Source organism: Carcharhinus amblyrhynchos, chromosome 6 (genome assembly GCF_965287045.1).
Source record: "Carcharhinus amblyrhynchos chromosome 6, sCarAmb.v2.hapA, whole genome shotgun sequence".
Classification (NCBI taxonomy): domain Eukaryota; kingdom Metazoa; phylum Chordata; class Chondrichthyes; order Carcharhiniformes; family Carcharhinidae; genus Carcharhinus; species Carcharhinus amblyrhynchos.
Window position 1 is genome coordinate 90,432,028 of NC_137329.1, and position 18,748 is coordinate 90,450,775.

Consider the following 18,748-nt stretch of genomic DNA (forward strand, 5'->3'; position numbering starts at 1 on the left):
TACATATTTTGTTCAGAACATCTACATGTTATCTTCTTGGGCCCGAAGAGCTGATTTCTGTTGCTTCTGGTTTATTGTTTTTATTTCGAGGCGAAACTTATCCATTGCTTAAGTTGAATGTAATACCCAAGACGGGACAGTTCTTAATGGAGATTTCCAGCCAGTTGGTTTCTGATTAGCAGATATCGACGTCTTTCCCCTGAGACTTGGCCTCCAAGAATCCGTTTAGTCATAATATAACACAGTTTCCTTCTTTGGTTTATACCAACCAAAGTCATCAGCAATTTTTTGTTCTCTATGACTTAATACAGAATGTATACACAGGAAACGTTTTTATTCAGAATAAATTATCAGGGCGAGAAATACATCTTTACTTGTTTTTACAAATATATTCTCTTTTATTCGCTATATTCTTCTAAATATAGATATATACAAGAACAAAAAAAATCAACAAGTTAAAGAACACGGGGTTAAACCAAAAGAAGAAAACAACTGGCATAAGCTTCTTGCTTTTCTTGGCTTCGGGAGACATTGCCCACTTGCTTATTTTACGTCACGATTCCATAAACTGTTTCCAGGCACTGGGAAAAAAATGTGCTTGGTTTATTTTACACGTAAGAACATCTGGAAACAGTCAGGAGATAGCGCTCGGAGAAGTCCTCCAGTGATCGCAGGGAATGGCCTGCAAGACTGCATGTTTTCTTTTCCCCGTCAGTTTCCAAGCTTCATTCGGTCGTTTTCTTTACTTTTTACCGTTCCTCACTCATTTAACCCTCAGAGAGCTGCCCTGGATATTTTCCCTCCTCCCATAATTTCCACTGAACAGAGTGAAAGCGAGCTTGGAATGTGTATGATGTGCTCTTTGTGAAGCCCCGGATGTAGTCAGGATGTGCTGTGAGAAAGAGGGAGGTAGAGAGGATCAGTTACTTGCGTTTTATTGTAATAATGGGGATCAGGTAATAAATCGCCGTTTGCGGAACAAAAATCTGACGTACTTAAATGGTGAATGAAAACAAGAGGATGTATATTCCCGAGGAAAACCATCAAGGTAAGAACTGTGAAGCAGGGAAGGGGAAAAAGAGACAGAAAACGAGGAGCATCACAATCTTATTTCCATGAACATAACCGGTGGGTGCTTGGGTTGTACAGCAACATTTAAGAGGCAGTTTGACAGAATAAATATGTTTATGCAGCGTCTTGCACGTTTTTCTCCCAAAGATTAACCTGCAGACATGCATGGTGAAGCATTCGTTCGAAGCAGTGCTGCTGCATATGTATTTCACATGAAATTAACATGCGATCAAGTTGTCCAGACGCCTTTTAAAAATGCTCTATTATAGTTAAATACGATATATATAATAGGAAGAACGTTTAGAGATTGTATCGTAAAGGTAAAACGAACAGTATCTAAATTTGCCTTCAAGGTTTTTTTTAATAGAGCTCCCGGATGAATCATTATTTCTTGAACTATGGACGGAGATTTGTTTTTTTCTTCAGTTTTTTATAATCTTTCGCGGCGAAGGAAATGGCTCCATCAGCTGTAAAGTCATTATTTAAAGTTGCAGCTTTTCCTTTTAAACTCAAATCTCGTACATTTTTAAATGTAAATAACATATTCTGTATTTTGCCTAATCGTTTCACACATAGGAAAAGTTATTTATCCGTGATGTAATATTCTTTACTGTTTTGATTCGAAATCCCCAACAGACTTTTCTTGATTGAAAATGGGAGAATTATCATGAATTGCAGCAATTAGTTGAAAAAAAATTGCAGGTTACATGATATGGTGTATACATATCTAACATTTTATACATTTTTTTATTCCAGGCGCCAACTATGGTAGCAGTCGGGCGGTACTTGCCCATGGCCTTCCCAATGCCAGGGCGGATGGTCTGGCTCCAGAGCACATCCCAAGTCCGGGGGCTGCCTTGTCTTGGCAAGCGGCCATTGACGCGGCCAGACAAGCCAAAGCCGCCGCGATGATGGGCAACAATATGGTCTCTACGGCCAATTCAACCCAAAGGAAAAGGCAACAATATAATAAACAGAAAAAACAAGCAAACGCCGCGACCACACGCCCACCACGGGCTCTCTTCTGTTTGACTCTCAAAAACCCCGTGAGGCGAGCATGTATCAACATAGTCGAATGGAAGTATCCTTTAAGATAGGAAATAATGGGAGAATCTCGACCAGCTAAACATTATAAAATGTTTGCAGGCATGAAGGTATGCAAATACATATGCACAGACAGTTCGAAATGCTTTTTTACAAAGATGCAGAGCGCACATACGCGCAAGCGATGGGGTAGTCGGAGACTTTGGAACCTCCCAAACATCCAGTTTTAACGCAGTAAAATATTCCAGGAGGATTATCAAACAAAATCTGATAACTAGATATTAGGACAGGTGGCAAGGTAGTGGAGAAATTTGAAAACAAGGAAACGACTTTTACATTGACATTGGGCGCCAATACAGATCTACAAGCCTGGGGCTAATGAATGAATAAATGGAACTTAGTGAGAGTTAGTATATCTGCAAGTTTTAGATGAGCTCACGTTAGAGAGTGCAGTGTTGGGGGCCAGTTAAAAAGCATTGAAAAGTCTAGAGGGAGCAAAGATATGGATAAGAATTTCAGCAGTAGTTGAGCTGAGGTGGAGTGGTGATTGGTGATATGAAGGTGGAATTAAGTGTTGATAATGAAGAAGATGAAATTGCAAGATTGGGCTAGGAGAATATTGCAAAATTATGATTTAGTTTTGAGCAGTGACCAGGGAGAGACATGAAGTTGGTAGATGGGAAATGGAATCTGTGCTGGGGACTGGAGACTGGAGACCATAACTCCCCAGTCATTATTTGGAGGAAGTTTCTGTTTATTCAGCACTGAACATTGAACAAGCACAGTGACAAATCAGAGGGAGTGGAGGGGAGGGGTTCAATGATGATGAGTTAGAATTGGGTGTTATCAGCATAGATGTGGAATCTAAGGTGTGTTTGGATGTCATTGCTCAGAGGCAGGATATCAATGAGAAATTGGAGGTGGTCCAGAAAAAATCCTTGTGTTATTCCAGAGGTAAAGATGCCAGAAGAAAAGTCATTGTAGAAGTTTTTTCTTCTGATTATGACTTGATGATTAGCAATGCAACTAGCCAGACACGTTCTTGTACACACACACACACACACACATATATGCTTACTTGGACTGATCCTGACAAGGAATGATGAAGTTGACGTGTTCGGGACTAACTATCTTTTACATACTTTAACTTGTTTTCCAGAGTTACACTTCACGAGGCCAAATTTATTTCCAAATATACTGACACGCATATATTGAATTTTCAAGAACTACATAGCCTACACATCCTGTAGGAACCTCAAAAAACACAGGTCTGTTTCTGATATGTAACATATTAGTGTCCTTTTCATTCATTTGGGACGTTCCTGGTGAATTACAAATTGTACTCCAAGATATATTTAATTTCAAACAAATAAGATGTCAATCTTTGTTTTTGGGTTGTAATTTATTTTTCGAATTATGGTGGCTCCTTAACTCTTACTCTCAGGCCATTCGAAATAATTATTCTCCTAACTATTTTCGCTAATTGTGTGGCCTTAGCTGTCTACATACCTTTCCCAGAAGACGACTCGAATGCAACCAATTCCAATTTGGTAAGTTCTAAGTGTTTCCGTTGTTGTTCAACTGGCTTGCTCTGTGGTATGTTTTGAAATCAGGAAGTATGTGGTTTTTTTGGAAATGTATGGATTTATTATAAACGTAACATTGACTATGTCATGCATTCTTGAATTATATTGAAAAATAGGAAGCGTTTTCCCGTATAGTGCTTAGTCGTGAACGTAAATAATTTCTGTTGGGCTTGGTTGGTGATGTTGAATTTGACCCCGCGATGACCGCTCTGCGTGTTGGTAATGTTTGACTTTTGATTTGAAAAGTGTTCTCAGTTGGTTGTTATGCTTAACGACGGCGGTGATTGAAGGGACGTGTTATACCTATTGTGAACATTTGGTTTTTGTAATATTGACGGTCATTTAGTACTGTCGCACGTCTTTATTTGCAGCTTTGTTTGAACCATTCGTGGATGATGTATTGGCGATATTAACAAATTGCCTCTGACTGTAATCCGATCACCATAATCGGATTGATGATGAGCTTGTTAGTGGTCCGTAAAATGGCGGCCTGTTTAATCGTGTCGAATTGCTATCGGTTCTACTTTTAGGGAGGATGTTGGAGAGATTGTGAAGTCAGATTTCTTAAAGGTATACTGAACAAATATGGAAAATCCCAGAATGCTGCCATTGATTTGAAAATAAATTAAAGAAATTTGAAAATAATCTGTCAACATTGAAACAACGTAAGCAATGTCATAACAGTTAAAATGGTGAATACCGTTTACCGATTTCTTGAGTGACCAATATTTCTAAATCTTTCCAAAGAATGCGTAATTGGGATGCTATATTTATAAACTAATGGCCTATCTTAATGTGTCAATAGAACCAGTGTAATCTTTAAAAATGTACGTCTTGATATTTGTTCACATCATTCTATAATTAATATGTTGAATAACATATGCTGTGAGAACTGTTTGCTGCTTTGGAGCATAATTTTGTATCTAGCTGTAGATTTCTCTTAAAATCTGAAGAAATAAACAGGATTGTGGCATTGTCAGTCAACCATCTACTGGAAATCCTTAATATATGAAGTCAAGTGGCAGTGACACAACAGTAAGAACACCACTGGTTTCTGGCATTTATAATATCAATACATCATAACATACTGGCAATGACCGTGCAATCGACAGTTATATGTATTTTTAATTTTTGAGTTCAGTTGATGTCGTAGTTCACAGGAACAAAGTAATTAGTGTTTTTTTTCCGAGCGAATCTGGAAGCATTGCTCTCTGCCTTAGCAACAGCTTCTGTATCCCAATTGTAGCTTTTGGTTTAATATGTGTTATAAACCCAGAGGACTACATATATATTTTCATGAATATAGAATAATCATTGACTTTATTCTGAGACAAATAATTGCATTTATTAGAGTTGAGTAAAGCTACAGAGAGACATTTTACTGGCAAGGCAGTATTGCCCATATCTATTTGCAGAGCTGGCAAATGTTATGAGTGGTGGCCACAACTAGTCAAGTGAGCTGACCTCTCTTTGACCCCCAGACATATGGGAGTGTCAGGTGAGCGAATTTTGGGAATTTTGAGGCATTAATATTTAGCAGTACTGGAGAAGGAAAATCCAGGTTTGCTACCAATAGATAATTATCTATTTTGCACTATTTTAAATGGTTTTGGCCTTTGAAATTATGCAGAATAAGTCAGAATTGGCATACCTGTGACGAGAAGAATCCAGTCTTTTTGATAGCATTGAAATCCTTTGATCCGGATGTCCCTGGAGGAGAAATACGGAGTTATAGGTAGAACCATGAAAATTTGAAGTTGAGCATTACTGGGAGTTGGAAATGTAAATAATCGTTTCGCACATGGATCTCTTGTGGTAGTTTCTTGTTCTTGCACTTGAGATTATTGAGCCTTTGGGCTCACCCAGTGCAGAAAATTAATAGTACATATTTTTGCTCCAGCTTTGTGGTGTGTATATATTCTCTTTTGTCATCTCTTGTATTCACCTACATGCTGCCTATATTTAAAAACATGAAATACATATTGTTTCTTGCTTTACGTCACTGAAATCAATATCAGGATCAACAGGTTCATGCGTGTTTACGCAATATACATAAGCTTCCTCACATCTCTTGTTATCTAATTTAGTATCATCATACATTCCTTTCTCAAGTGCAGATCTAGCTTCCCCACAATGCATGTCTGCTATTTTGACCAACTACTCTTTGTGGTAGCAAGTTCTATATTCTTACCATTTCTACTTTTTCCTGAATTTCCTATTGTTTTGATTGTGACAATCTTATATTTGTGGTCCCTACCCTCATAAGTGGAAACATATTTTCTATACCCTACCCTATATATACTGCTAGGGATATTCTGATATAGAAGTCCTTTCATAATCTTAAGGACTTCTATATCAGACTATCCCTAGCATGTTCAATTTTTCCTGTAGATATAATCTCTAAGTTCTCCTTGTAAATATTTGTATTTCTTGAAAGCTATTCAATGTACTATATATGAAATTAGTTTTTTTTTGTTTTCATCAAATTGCTTTGAAAAATAATTGAACACAAACCACTAGAAGTTAAAGCAAAATATTGAGCTAGCACTGATGTATGCTGGGAAATTGGGTACGCTCTGCATGATACTTTATGATTGAAATTAAGATGACATCAGAGCTGAAATAAAAAGACCAGGCTTTTAGGAGAAAATGAAAACTTTGAAGGAGAAATTGAAGAAGTACAAGGACATTTCAGCATGTAATTTTACTCAGGTTATTGTGAAATTTTGTTTTTGATTTGCTTTATTTAAGTACGTAGTTTGGTAATTAGAAATTTTAGTACTTGATAGGGAAATATGATATATAAAATAAATTCAAGAAGCATTTTAAGCAGTTTCTTGGAATGACCATAAATTAGCAGAGGGAAATGTGCAACAAGACCTGGGTGTCTTCATATACCAGTCAGTGAAGGTAAGCATGCAGGTGCAGCAGGCAGTAAAAAAGACAAATGGTATGTTGGCCTTCATAGTGAGAGGATTCAAGTACAGGAGCAGGGATGTTGTAATGCAGTCTCAACAGGGATCTTGGGTTCATGTCACACTATCTGTAACCCCCGTGACTTGCCTGGGTTTGCAAAACCTCACTTACTGTACTGTCTGGAGACAATACACATCTCTTTAACCTGCGATCAGTGCTCCTTCCACTCACATTGTTAGCCACTTTAAAGGGTGGTGAATCTCTGGAATTCTCTGCCCGTTGAAGTGGTGGAGGCTGCCTCGCTAAATATATTTAAGACGCGGGTTGATAGGTTTTTGATAGGCAAGGGGATTAAGGGTTATGGGGAGAGGGCGGGAAGGTGGAACTGAGACACGACAGATCAGCCATGATCTTATTGAATGGCGGGGCAGGCTTGAAGGGCTAGATGGCCTACTTCTGCTCCTATTTCTTATGTTCTTACTTGAACAGCAGGTTAGGTGTAAAGATTCGCATTCTAATCAGTAATCTGTAAACTGTCTGTGCTTTATATGCTCTGTCTGAGGCCAGAACTCTCCATTCACCTGATGAAGGGGCTAACCCGAAAGCTAGTGAGCTTACTATCAAATAAATTGGTTGGACTGAAATCTGGTGTTGTCAGACTTTTTACTGTGTTTACCCCAGTCCAACGCCGGCATATCCACATCATGACTACTATCGACACCGCAAACTGCATAATGCAGTTATACAGGGCCATGGTGAGGCCACATATGAAATATTGTGTGCAATTTTGGCCTCCTTATCTGAGGAAGGATGTTCTTGCTCTAGAGGGAGTGCAAAGAAGGTTTACTAGACTGAGTCATGGGATGGCAGGATTGACTTATGAGAAGATATTGAATTGGTTAGGATTGTATTCACTGACGCTCAGAAGAATAAGGAATGATATAAAATTCTAACGAGACTAAACAGGGTAAATGCAAAAAAGATATTCCCGATGGTGGGGGTGTCCAGAACCAGGGATCACAGTCTGAGGATACAAAGTAGACCATTTAGGACAGAGATGAGGAGAAATTTCTTTACCCAGAGAGTGGTCAGCCTATGGAATTCACTAGCACAGAAAGTAGTTAAGGCCGAAAGATTGAATGTTTTCAAGAAGCAGCTATAGCACTTGAGGCAAAAAGAATGAAAGTATATAGGGACAAGGTGGAATCAAGTTGTGGATGATCAGCCATGATCATGATGAATGGTGGATCAGGCTTGAAGGACTGAATGGCCTCCTGCTCCTTTTTCTATGTTTCTATGAATGAGTAGCAAACTTTTTAATCATGGTGTTATTTAACTCTATTACATAATAGCAACTTTTGTCACACAACATAATACCTTTTAATGTTGAAACATTCTATCAAAGCCAATTACAGGAGTAACAGGTACTGCAAATACTTATCAATTTTTAATATAATGTCCCATGTACTAAACAAAGAACAATACAGCAGAGGAACAGGTCCTTCAGCCCATCAACTCTGTGCTGACACAGATACCCTTCTAATCTAATATTTTCTTGCCTCTATGTGGTCCGTAGCCCTCTATTCCCTGTGTATTCATGTATCTATCCAGATGCCTCTTGAATGTTATAGTATCTGTTTCCACCACGTCCTTCAGCAGTGCATTCCAGGCATTCACCATCCTTTGTGTGAAAAACTTGCCACTTACATCTCTTTTAAACTTCCCCCCTATCATTTTCAACCTGTGCCCCCGAGTAATTGACCCTTTGACCCTAGGAAAAAGACTCTGACTATCCACTTTATCCAAGCCTGTCATAATCTTGTAAATCTCTATCAGGTCTCCCCCTCATCTTCCGACACTCCAATGAAAATAATCCAAGTTTGTTCAACCTTTCTTCATTGTCCATTTCCTCCTGGTAAATCTCTTCTACACCCTTTCCACTGTATCAGTATCCTTCTGGTGGTGTAGCAACCAGAATTGTACACAATACTTCATATGTGGCCTAACCAAACTCTTATACAGCTGCAACATGATTTTCCAATTCCTATACTCAATGCCCCAACCAATGAAGGCCAGTATGCCATATTGCCTTCTTGACCAACTTGTCCACCTGTGTTGCTACCTTGAGGGAACTGTGGATCTGCACTCCTATATCCCTCTGCGTGCTAATACTCAGGGCTCTACTATGTACTGTATACTTCCTTTCTGCAGTAGACCTTCCAAAGTGCATCATCTCACATTTGTCTGGGTTAAATTCCATCTGCCATCTTTTGGCCCAGTTCTCCAGTCAATTTATATCCTGCTGTATTCTCTGACAATCCTCCTCACTAATCGCTACTCCCCCAATTTTTGTATCATCTGCAAATTTATGAATCAGACCACCTACATTTTCCTCCAAATCATTTATATATATATATTACAAACAACAGAGGTCCCAGCACTGATCCTTGTGGAACACTGCTTGTCACAGATCTCCAGTTAGAAAAGTACCTTTTCATTACTCTCTGCTTTCTATGCCCAAGCCAGTTTTGTATCTTTCTTAACAGCTCACATCGGATCCCACATGACTTCACCTTCTCTATTAGCCTGCCATGAGGAACCTTATTGAAGGCTTTACTAAAATCCATGTATACAACATCCACTTCCTCAAAGAACTCAATCAAATTCGTGAAACACAACCTCCCCTTCATAAAACCAGACTGCATATCGCTAATAAGGCTATTTTTTCCAGATGTGAGTACACCCTGTTCCTAAGAATCTTCTCCAATAATTTCCCTACCACTGATGTAAGGCTCACAGGCCTATAATTTTCCGGATTGTCTTTCCTGCCCTCTTAAACAAAGGAACAATACTCACTACTCTCCAATCATCTGGTACCTTGCCCATGACTAAAGAGGATACAAAGATTTTGGCCAAGGCCTCAGCAATTTCTCCCCTTGCCTCTCTCAGTATTCTGGGATAGACCCTACCTGGCCCTGGGGACATATCCACCTTAATGTTTTTCAAAACCTCCAATACCTCCTCCCGTTTTATCTCAACATGTCCTACAATGTCAACAACCTCCTTTCAACGCTCACCATCTACCACATCCTTCTCCTTTGTGAATACTAATGCAAAGTACTCATTAAGGATCTCACCCACCTCAGCTGACTCCACATACAAATTCCCTCCATTGCCCTTGAGTGGACCTACCCTTTCCTTAGCTACCCACTAAGTGTTCCTATATCTACCCTATTGACTTCTTTTATAATTTTGATCATCCGCAACCTCCTGCACTAAAGGAAATGCAAGCCAAGTTTAGGCAAGCTATCCTCAGAATTTTAATCTTTTGTACTCCAGTATAATTTTAGTGAATCTGCTGTATTTTCTGAAATGCCAGTATATCCATCCTAATGTGTGATGCCAAAAACAAATACAATACTTAACATGAGGCCTAACCAAGGCCTTGTACAACTGAAACATAATTTTTTTCTTTTTGTTACATCCCTCTTGAGATAAGGTCATTTCATTAGCCTTTTTGATCACTTTTTGTAGCTCTGGACTTCCAAGTAAGCACTTACAGCCTTTACCAGTGAGTTTTTCTGACAGCTTGATTAATTTTATCATTGCAGTCCCCCATTACTTTGATGCTAGTTTTGCCTGCTTCTAGTCAATTCTAGAAATTCCAATTCCTTTCTGTGTTCAAACAGGAGTTATTAACAGACATCATGGACTAAATTTTCCTGAATTTTATCTAAGTGTTGGTACCAGTGAGAAAACTGGAAAGAATTCCTCCAGCACTGATGGCAGGAAATTCACCAAATATTGAGCATCTATAACAGCATTTCTTTTCCCACATGAATCACACTGTACTCATAGTGGCTTGCCTCTCATTTATTCGCCCTGGAAAAACTTAATCTCTGCAATCAGTGGGGCACTTTTTTTAAACATCTCCCCAGCATTTGTTCCAGCTTCAGTCGAGGGGATGGCTGCCAGCAAATCAGCACTAAGAGTCTTTGAGGGTGCCCTGACTAAACTCCCTGATGGTGTGGAGCAGAGGTGTGATGTCCTGTACCTGTGTTTCCGCAGATATTCAGCCTCCAATGTTACCACCCCTGCTTGGGAGGCATTGGCCGTCATAGTGAATGCCAGCTTGATGCACAAGAGGATGGGACAACAGTGCAGCCAGGGAAAATTTACCACCTCATGTCTCCCACTGCACCTCTTCACACATTCTTCACACCACCATGGTGATCTTTCACCCAGCCACCTCACAGATTCCCAATACCTTTCAAGGGGTATTCTCCCCAGTCCTCTTGGTCCCTCAGTAACTATTCTGCTCCTTATATCCCAGCTTCCACTCACGTCGTACACATGCCAGACTGCATCGCCATCTGAACTGGCAGGACTCCTGATTACACTCTCCCAATCTGTCTCATTGCTGGACAAACTCAAGCACAACTATTGTGAATGTGCATAACCTGCTGAAGTCATGCCTGAGATGAGATGCCTCAACCCTTTGAGGAAAGAGCCCGAGAGCTGGTCGGTGAGCAGCAGGCCTGCACCTGTGCAGAGGGAGTTGTTCAGGCAGCAGGCAAAAATGAGAACCCTCAAGACATACATGGTTCAATCCTTATGTGAGTAATTTTTCTCCTATCAGTTAACCCCTGGGGTTCATCAATACCATCTCGCTTCCCTTGCAGGTTGATTAGTCAATAGGTCGGGACCATCCTTACACCCTATGGACACCACAGACCCTGAACAGCTCCGAGGGAGACATCTTAGAGATGCTAATTGAAGAGGCATCACATCTGTCACCCGCGTCTTCCACCAGCACAGATACTCACACCTCGGAAGGATTACCCAGTAGACAGGCTTCTGGGTCACTTATTGGTGAGCACCTCACAGCTGAAGATCCACAGCAGGTGGAGGAGTGAACATCCCAAAGATCCAGTACTTGGAGGGATGCGGGAGCCTAGGACTCTGCTGAGCCCCTGGCCAATGTTGTGCTTTGGGCCCGGTTATGCTAGAGCTGCTGGAACTGCAAAGGCAGAGTCACAGGCATCACAAAGGAATGACAACAGCCACTCTTAGACTGCAAGGCTCACTGGAAGAGTCCTGTTGCTTTCTGTCCAAGGAGATAGTGCCAACATGACAATGCAGCAAAGCTAATACTTGAGAGTGGCATACTCAGAGAAGACCTTGGTATAGGACCTGCACTCCATAGCGGAAGATGTCTGGTCCATGGTTGAGCTTTTGATCTTCATGGCTGAGGGCATGAGCTCCATGGTGTAGAGCTTTGACTGCATGGTGCAGGCACTAGTGGGAACCCACAAATGTCAATGGCAGAAGATGGCACGGCTATTGGATCTCACATCACACTTTATTCCATGGAGGAGCATAGGGCCCCTGGGCACCTGAAGGCAGGAGTGCAGCCCAGGAAATGTTGAGGTGCCCACCCTATCAGACTTACCTGTGAGTTATGCACCTCGAGCTCCACACACCGATGAAGGCGGCACCTCAACAACCGTCAGTCTGAAATAATACCCGGACCCTCAAGGTCTAGGCCACCCAGGGGTCACCCACTAAGGTAACCTCAGGCAAGAGGGCATTGAAGACAGGCCAGCTCAACCACAGCTGTGCATCCTGGGAATACACCTAGATGTAGCAGGAGATACTCTGAAGGTGTTCCTTACCCTTCACTCCATGCAGGTCCCAGCCAATACCTGAGGTTCTTCCTCCACCTCCTCCTCCTTGACCTCCTCCTCATTCGAGGAGATGTGGTGCTCCTCTAGCACCTCCTGGTCTGGCTGGTCTCCCTGCTGCAATACCAAGTTGTGAGGAGCATAGCAGACTATAATGATGCAGGACACTCTCTGGGGGCTGTATTGGAGAGCTAACTGGTCCAAGCACCGGGACTGCATCTTTAGCAGTCCAATTGCCTACTTGATCAGTATGCACATTGATGTATGAGCCTCGATACAGCAGATATTTGTGGCCTCCGCACTGGTGTCATCAGCCACCACCTGATGGTGTATCCCCTCCCCCTGAGGAGTTAGCCACTGCTTTTTCTCAAATGGGTGGCATGGTGGGTCAGTGGTTAGCACTGCTGCCTCACAGAGCCAGGGACTTGGGTTCAATTCCAGCCTCAGGCCACTGTCTTTGTGGAGCTTGCACATTCTTCCTGTGCCTGCATGGTTTCCTCCAGGTGTCTTGGTGTCCTCCCACACTTCAAAGATGTGTGGGTTAGGTTGATTGGCCATGCTAAATTGCCCCTAGGTGTCAGGGGGATTATCAGGGTAAATATGTGTGGTTACAGGGAAAGGGCCTGGATGGAAATGTGGTCAGTGCAGACTCGATGGGCCAAATGGCTTCCTTCTGCATTGTAGGAACCCTATGATTCTCTCTATGAAATACGCGTGTGATTTGCGAGCACACCAAAATGTAACTGTTAGAGATGCTCCTGGGAAATGGCATACCCCTGCATTATGCACATCATGTGGTCACAGATGATCTGGATATTGAAAGAGTAGCATCTTTTCTATATTGAAGAATGATGCTAGGGAGTTTGGAGGATTATAAACAATGGAGCTTTATTTACAGGCACGTGTTAACTTACACGGCTGCTTCTTTTCTGCCTGTTTCCTACGCTAGGGACATACAGGCGGGATTTTCTGGGCACGCTCACTCCAAACCCCCATAAATGTGAGGTTATCCACTTTGGTAGCAAAAATGGGAAGGCAGACCACTCTGTCTGACCCAGAGTGGCCAGCCTGTGGAATTCAGTACCACAGAAAGTAGTTGAGGCCAAAACATTGTATGTTTTCAAGAAGCAGTTAAATATAGCACTTGGAGTGAAGAAGATCAAAGGTGGGGTGGGGGGTGGGATATGGCTATTGTTGGATGATTAGCCATGATCACAATGGAGGAACAGGCATGAAGGCCTGAATGGCCTGCTGCCCCTATTTTCTGTGATTCTATGTGACAGCCTGCCACCCTGACACCAACCCCTGACAGTCAAACCTTCATAGCTAGTAGACTTGAACTTCCAAACAGCTCATCCCGTTTGGTCTCACATTTCTGTCTGAGTGTGGGGTTAAACTCTCACTGCAGTCTCTCTCTCTCTCTCTCGCTCTCTCTCTCTCTCTCACACTTTCTCCCCCACCTCCCCAAGTGACAGGGTCTTCAGGTCTCATGAGGCAGGGAGGCACCTCTTTTCTGAGTCCTCCACTCTGCCTTTGCAGCCTTACATCTCATGGTACCCTACCTAAGAACTTCACAGTTGCCCCAGTGCTGACCCTCTGTATTCACCACTTCCCGCTCGCTTTCCAGCTCCCATTTATGTCACTATCATTGCTCAGCAATGATAGTGACATAAGCCTAGGAAAGAAGACATGAGAAACATTGCCATAGTGCCTTTCATCAGACTCCTTTAAACCTAGGTGTACCCCAACATGAAAGAAACCTAAGACCTGTGTGCTATTTCCTCCCCCTGAGATAGTGATACTGAAGCCCCCCCCCCCCCCAGCCCCAAGTTGAACATGTTTTGGTCTCTTGTATCCTCTATGCTGCCCCTCTGCAACTGGCACTACAAAGGAAAAGGTGACCTAAGCACTCATTTCCAATAGCCTCTTTGGAGGTGAGGTCACCAGCTTCACGTTTTTATACTGGTATTGTACACGCTGGTGCCCCTTGGATATTCAATGAGGGGGCATGTCCTGATGTGAGTGCTAGCTTATATGATGCTAATGTATTAAAATTAGATTCCTGAGCTTCCACGGTGTTTTTCACATTATCCTAACTGGCAAGGGAGTTGAACATCAGAAATTGCATTCTTGCCAGTGAGATTCACATTTCCTGATTCTTGCTGAATATATCTTGTTCTAGCCGATGTTAAATTTGACTGGCGGGGGGCAGGGTAGTAGTGGTGGTAAAATTAGTATTAATGATACATTAAGAGTAAAAAGAATAAGGTCAGTAGCCTTATAATTGACCCATCATTATTTTGGTAGGGGCCTACAGTTGACAAGTGTCAGCCTGAAGTAACTGATAGACTTTTATTAATATGCAAACCAGAGTCCTAAATGGTACATAGGGCCATAAGGTGAAAACTCAGTGTTTTACATATGCTGCAAACATCAGTCAGTTCCACAGTCAACAGAGTTGAGTGGCTCAGCAAGGATTTTTTTGAGACCAAGAGGAGCAGAAATGACCCTCGTTCCCCACACATAATTTGGGCTACTGACCAGATCTTGGCCAACTTAATCTAGTGAGCTGCATCAAACTGTCTGTTTCGAGTCTCACAGATTGTGAATTTGACATGTTTGAGGCTGTGGGTTTTGAAAATTACAGCCACCACTTTGACACTACAATGGGATTGCTTACTGTCAGCACAATAACATTCAAAATTGAGCTTGGAGAGATGGACAATACATAGTCACTATTAAATGTTTAGGGGCCAGAATCAGTCTGAATTATTAGTCTTGTCCTTTGGATTACAAGGGCAATAACATATCCATAACTGGCACATAACATTAGAAAGATCTGTCAACTCACAGTGAACTCCAGCTTAATAGGACTCTTCAATGCTATAATTAGAGTTGTGCTTTCTGACATTCCACAGTTCCACAATTTGGCAACATGGTGGTGCTGTGAAACAGGTTTTGAACTTCTAGTATATCAACCATATTACCTATTTTTGAGATAATTGTTAGCAGAACTTTTTTTTCCCATTTTTTGTTAACTTTCCGACAATCCTCCCAAGCTTTCCTTGATCTCCAGATCCCCCATATTACCCACTTTATGAGCTTGCCTCTCCACAATTATAGCTCATGTGATTTCTATTACAGGCACAACTCTTTCCCTTAGGTTTCCCATATTCCTTAAGTTAATTTGAGTTCATTTTACTTGTTTGGCACATGAAAAGAACTCCCATATTCAGTATTTCAGCTTTGATGGGTCCACAATTTCAGTCTTTCAATTTCAAATTTTCTTCTGAAAATTCCATTTTGGCCTCTGAATTCCAGAATCTTTAGTATTTTACCAGTTTACAATTGTTGAATTTCCTGTGAGCAGTGTAATGAGAAATAGACATTTACTATGTCAATAAGCTGAATGAGAGAGTGCAGCAAAATCAGCCTGATTGAGAACACCAGACAAACTGTGAGTCTAGTAAGGCTGCAGCCTTGGTGCACTTCTACAGCACTGAGACCTGGACAATATGTTAGGCAGGAGAAAAACTTGAATAGTTTTCACTGTTTCAGACATGTCCTTGACATCTCTTGGCAGGATTAGGTCACCAACTCAGAGGTCATAGAGCATGCTACTTCAATCAGCATTTACTCATCACTAAGAGTGATGATTATGTACTCCAAGACCTTCTGTAAAGTGAACTGGCCAGTGGGTCACAATTACCTGGGTGTCTGTGACACTGTTACAAGGGCAGTGCAAGTGAGATATGAAAATGACAGACATTGACGCAGATAACTCGGAAACAGTTGCTGACAGCTGTGCCTCTGAAAGCTGATTATTTGAGGGCATTGGAACAAATGAAACAGCAAGGTCAGTTGGCCACGAAGAAGGCCCAGACAAAACAGAGGCCAGTGAATCTTGTGCCTCCTCGGTCTACTGTTTTACTTGGCAGCATATGAGACAGGACCACCATGTCAGAATAGGGCTCCTGGGTCACACTAGACAATGCTTAACATAGAATTGACCACCATGGCACTGACCATGTCTCACAAGATGGAAGGCTGTCAATGAGATCAATAGTACTACCACTATTGCTAAGTTTGCAGATGATACAAAGATATGCAGAGGGACAGGTAGTATTGAGGAAACAGGGGAGCTGCAGAACGACTTGGACAGGTTAAGAGAGTGGGCAAAGAAGTGGCAGATGGAATACAATGTGGAAAAGTGTGAAGTTATGCACTTTGGAAGGAGGGATGGAGGCATGGACTATTTTCTGGGAAAATGCTTAGGAAATCAGGAACACAAAGGGATTGGGAGTCATTGTTCAAGAGCCTCTTAAGGTTAATGTGCAGGTTCAGTCAGCCCTTAGGAAGGTAAATGCAATGTTAGCATTCATGTCAAGAGGCTGGAATACAAGAGCAGGCATGTACTTATGAGGCTGTATAAAGCTCTGGTCAGACCCCAAATGGAGTATTGTGAGCAGTTTTGGACCCCATATTTAAGGAAGGATGAAAGGATCCAGAGGAGGTTCACAAGAATGATCCCTGGAATGAAGAGCTTTTTTTGTCATATGAGGAACAGTTGAGGACTGTGATTATGTACTTGTTGGAGTTTAGAAGGATGAGGGGGGATCTGATTGAAACTTACAGGATACTGCAAGGCCTGGATAGAGTGGACATGGAGAGGATGTTTCCACTAGTAGGAAAAACTAGAACCAGACTGCACAAACTCAGCCAAAGAGACAATCCTTTAAAACAGAGATGAGGAGAAATTTCTTCAGCCAGAGAGTGGTGAATCTGTGGAATTCTTTGCCACAGAAGGCTGTGAAGGCTAGGTCATTGAGTGTCTTTAAGACAGATGTGGATCGGTTCTTGACTGACAAGGGGATCGGGATTATGGGGAAAAGACAGAAGAATGGGGATGAGAAAAAAATCAGCCATGCTCCTATATCTTATGGTGTTATCACATAACAAGCTTCAAGCCTCTAAGACTTTGCTAAAGAACAAGACCCTCTGGAAATGAAAAGAAAGCTGTCGCTTACCCTGAGTCTGGAATTTACAATCAGGTTCCAATCTGGCCCTGCTTGTTTCAACAGCCATTATTTGACTTTGCGAATTTGCAGCATATCAATAAATTTGCCACGGGATGTTAGCTTGAGATTTATTTAATTCTTTTTTAAAGGGTTAGGTGTGACATTATCTGTCTTTCTTTTGCACACACTTCCTTTAATTCTTAGAACATTATTTCAGTAATGCAAAATATGTAAAAAACTACAGAAACCAAAATTCATTGAGTGATGCATACTTGCAGAGGAAAGACTGAATGGTTACATCTCAGAAGGAGGCCATTTGGCTCATCAAGTCCACACTTGCTCTCTGCAAGTGCAATTTAGTTAACCCAAATCCTCTTCTTTTCTCTGTAGTCCTTCAAGTTTTTTTTTAATCCAGTTCCCATTTGAAAGTTGTAACTGAGCCTTGCTTTTGGAGCATCATACTCTTCCAATCCCTAATCTTTCTTCCTCTGAAAACAAGATCCAATCCTTAAACCCCAGTCTATCTCTCTCCCTCCATTTCTGAGTTAAGGGTTAACTCAGGTAATCCAATGGAGTAGAATATCCTGGAGCGAAGAGAAGCTTAGTTTGTTTATTAGTGGTGTCAATTTTGTCAACCTAGGACATGGTACCCTATTAAATCATCCCAAAGTACTTGTGACTATACAGGACTGAAGAAAGGAATTTGTTCTATTCACTTGGCCCCAAGATTTATGACATAATTGTTAGTCAAACTCTATGAAACATCAGAACAGGGTCTCATCATTTGCTTTGACGCTTTGCAGCTATCCAGATTCAACACTGAGTTCAGTTTTGTTTCACTTTTCTTTGTAAATTTCAGCATTAGTGTCATTTTCCCCTTGGCTTGGCATATGCTATACACGGCACCTCTAACCAATTGGGCGGAATTTTACCACACGTCCACCTGAGGTTAGTACGATCCCACCTGAAGCCAAAGGAGAATGCCATCTTCTGAGCCTGGCCCATCCTGAAATTGAGGCGGGTGTGCCGGTAAAATTTCAGCTATTGGGTGCAATTCTCTGGGAGTCATCAGCAGAGGCCATTTAACGGGCTTCCCACTGTGTGCCACAGCCAAGATCTGTGGTATTTAAATACGATAATCAGAATTTATATGCTATTAGCGAGCCTGGGACTGAAATCTCTGAGCCTTCTAGCCTCTGCCCCCCTGTTAGGAGTATTTCACTCCAGTGGAGTTTATAGCAGCTCCCCACTAACGGGCAGCTTCTCATTAACAACTCACTGGAGTGAAGGGAGGTCATGGAAGCACCCCAGGAGGTCGGGAATATGGGGGGTGCCAGCTTAGCCCCTTGGCACTGCTCAAGGTGCAAAGTGGCGATGCCCAGAGGGCCTCTTGGCTCTACCCATCAGCAGTGCCAAGGGGGTGAGGCCA

At 41.9% G+C, this 18,748-nt stretch overlaps 1 protein-coding gene across 1 annotated transcript in view; it reads left to right on the plus strand.

The window, feature by feature from the left end:
• Window positions 1–570: 570 nt before the first annotated feature.
• Window positions 571–18,748, plus strand: part of cacna1c (calcium channel, voltage-dependent, L type, alpha 1C subunit) — a 1,035,639-nt gene continuing 1,017,461 nt past the window's right edge. Inside the window, exons 1-3 of the mRNA XM_080190924.1 lie at window positions 571–1,048; window positions 1,828–2,152; window positions 3,560–3,665. Of these exons, the coding sequence (XP_080047050.1) occupies window positions 1,000–1,048; window positions 1,828–2,152; window positions 3,560–3,665 (480 nt within the window). The 5' untranslated portion in view covers window positions 571–999. The remainder of the gene's footprint in view (window positions 1,049–1,827; window positions 2,153–3,559; window positions 3,666–18,748) is intronic.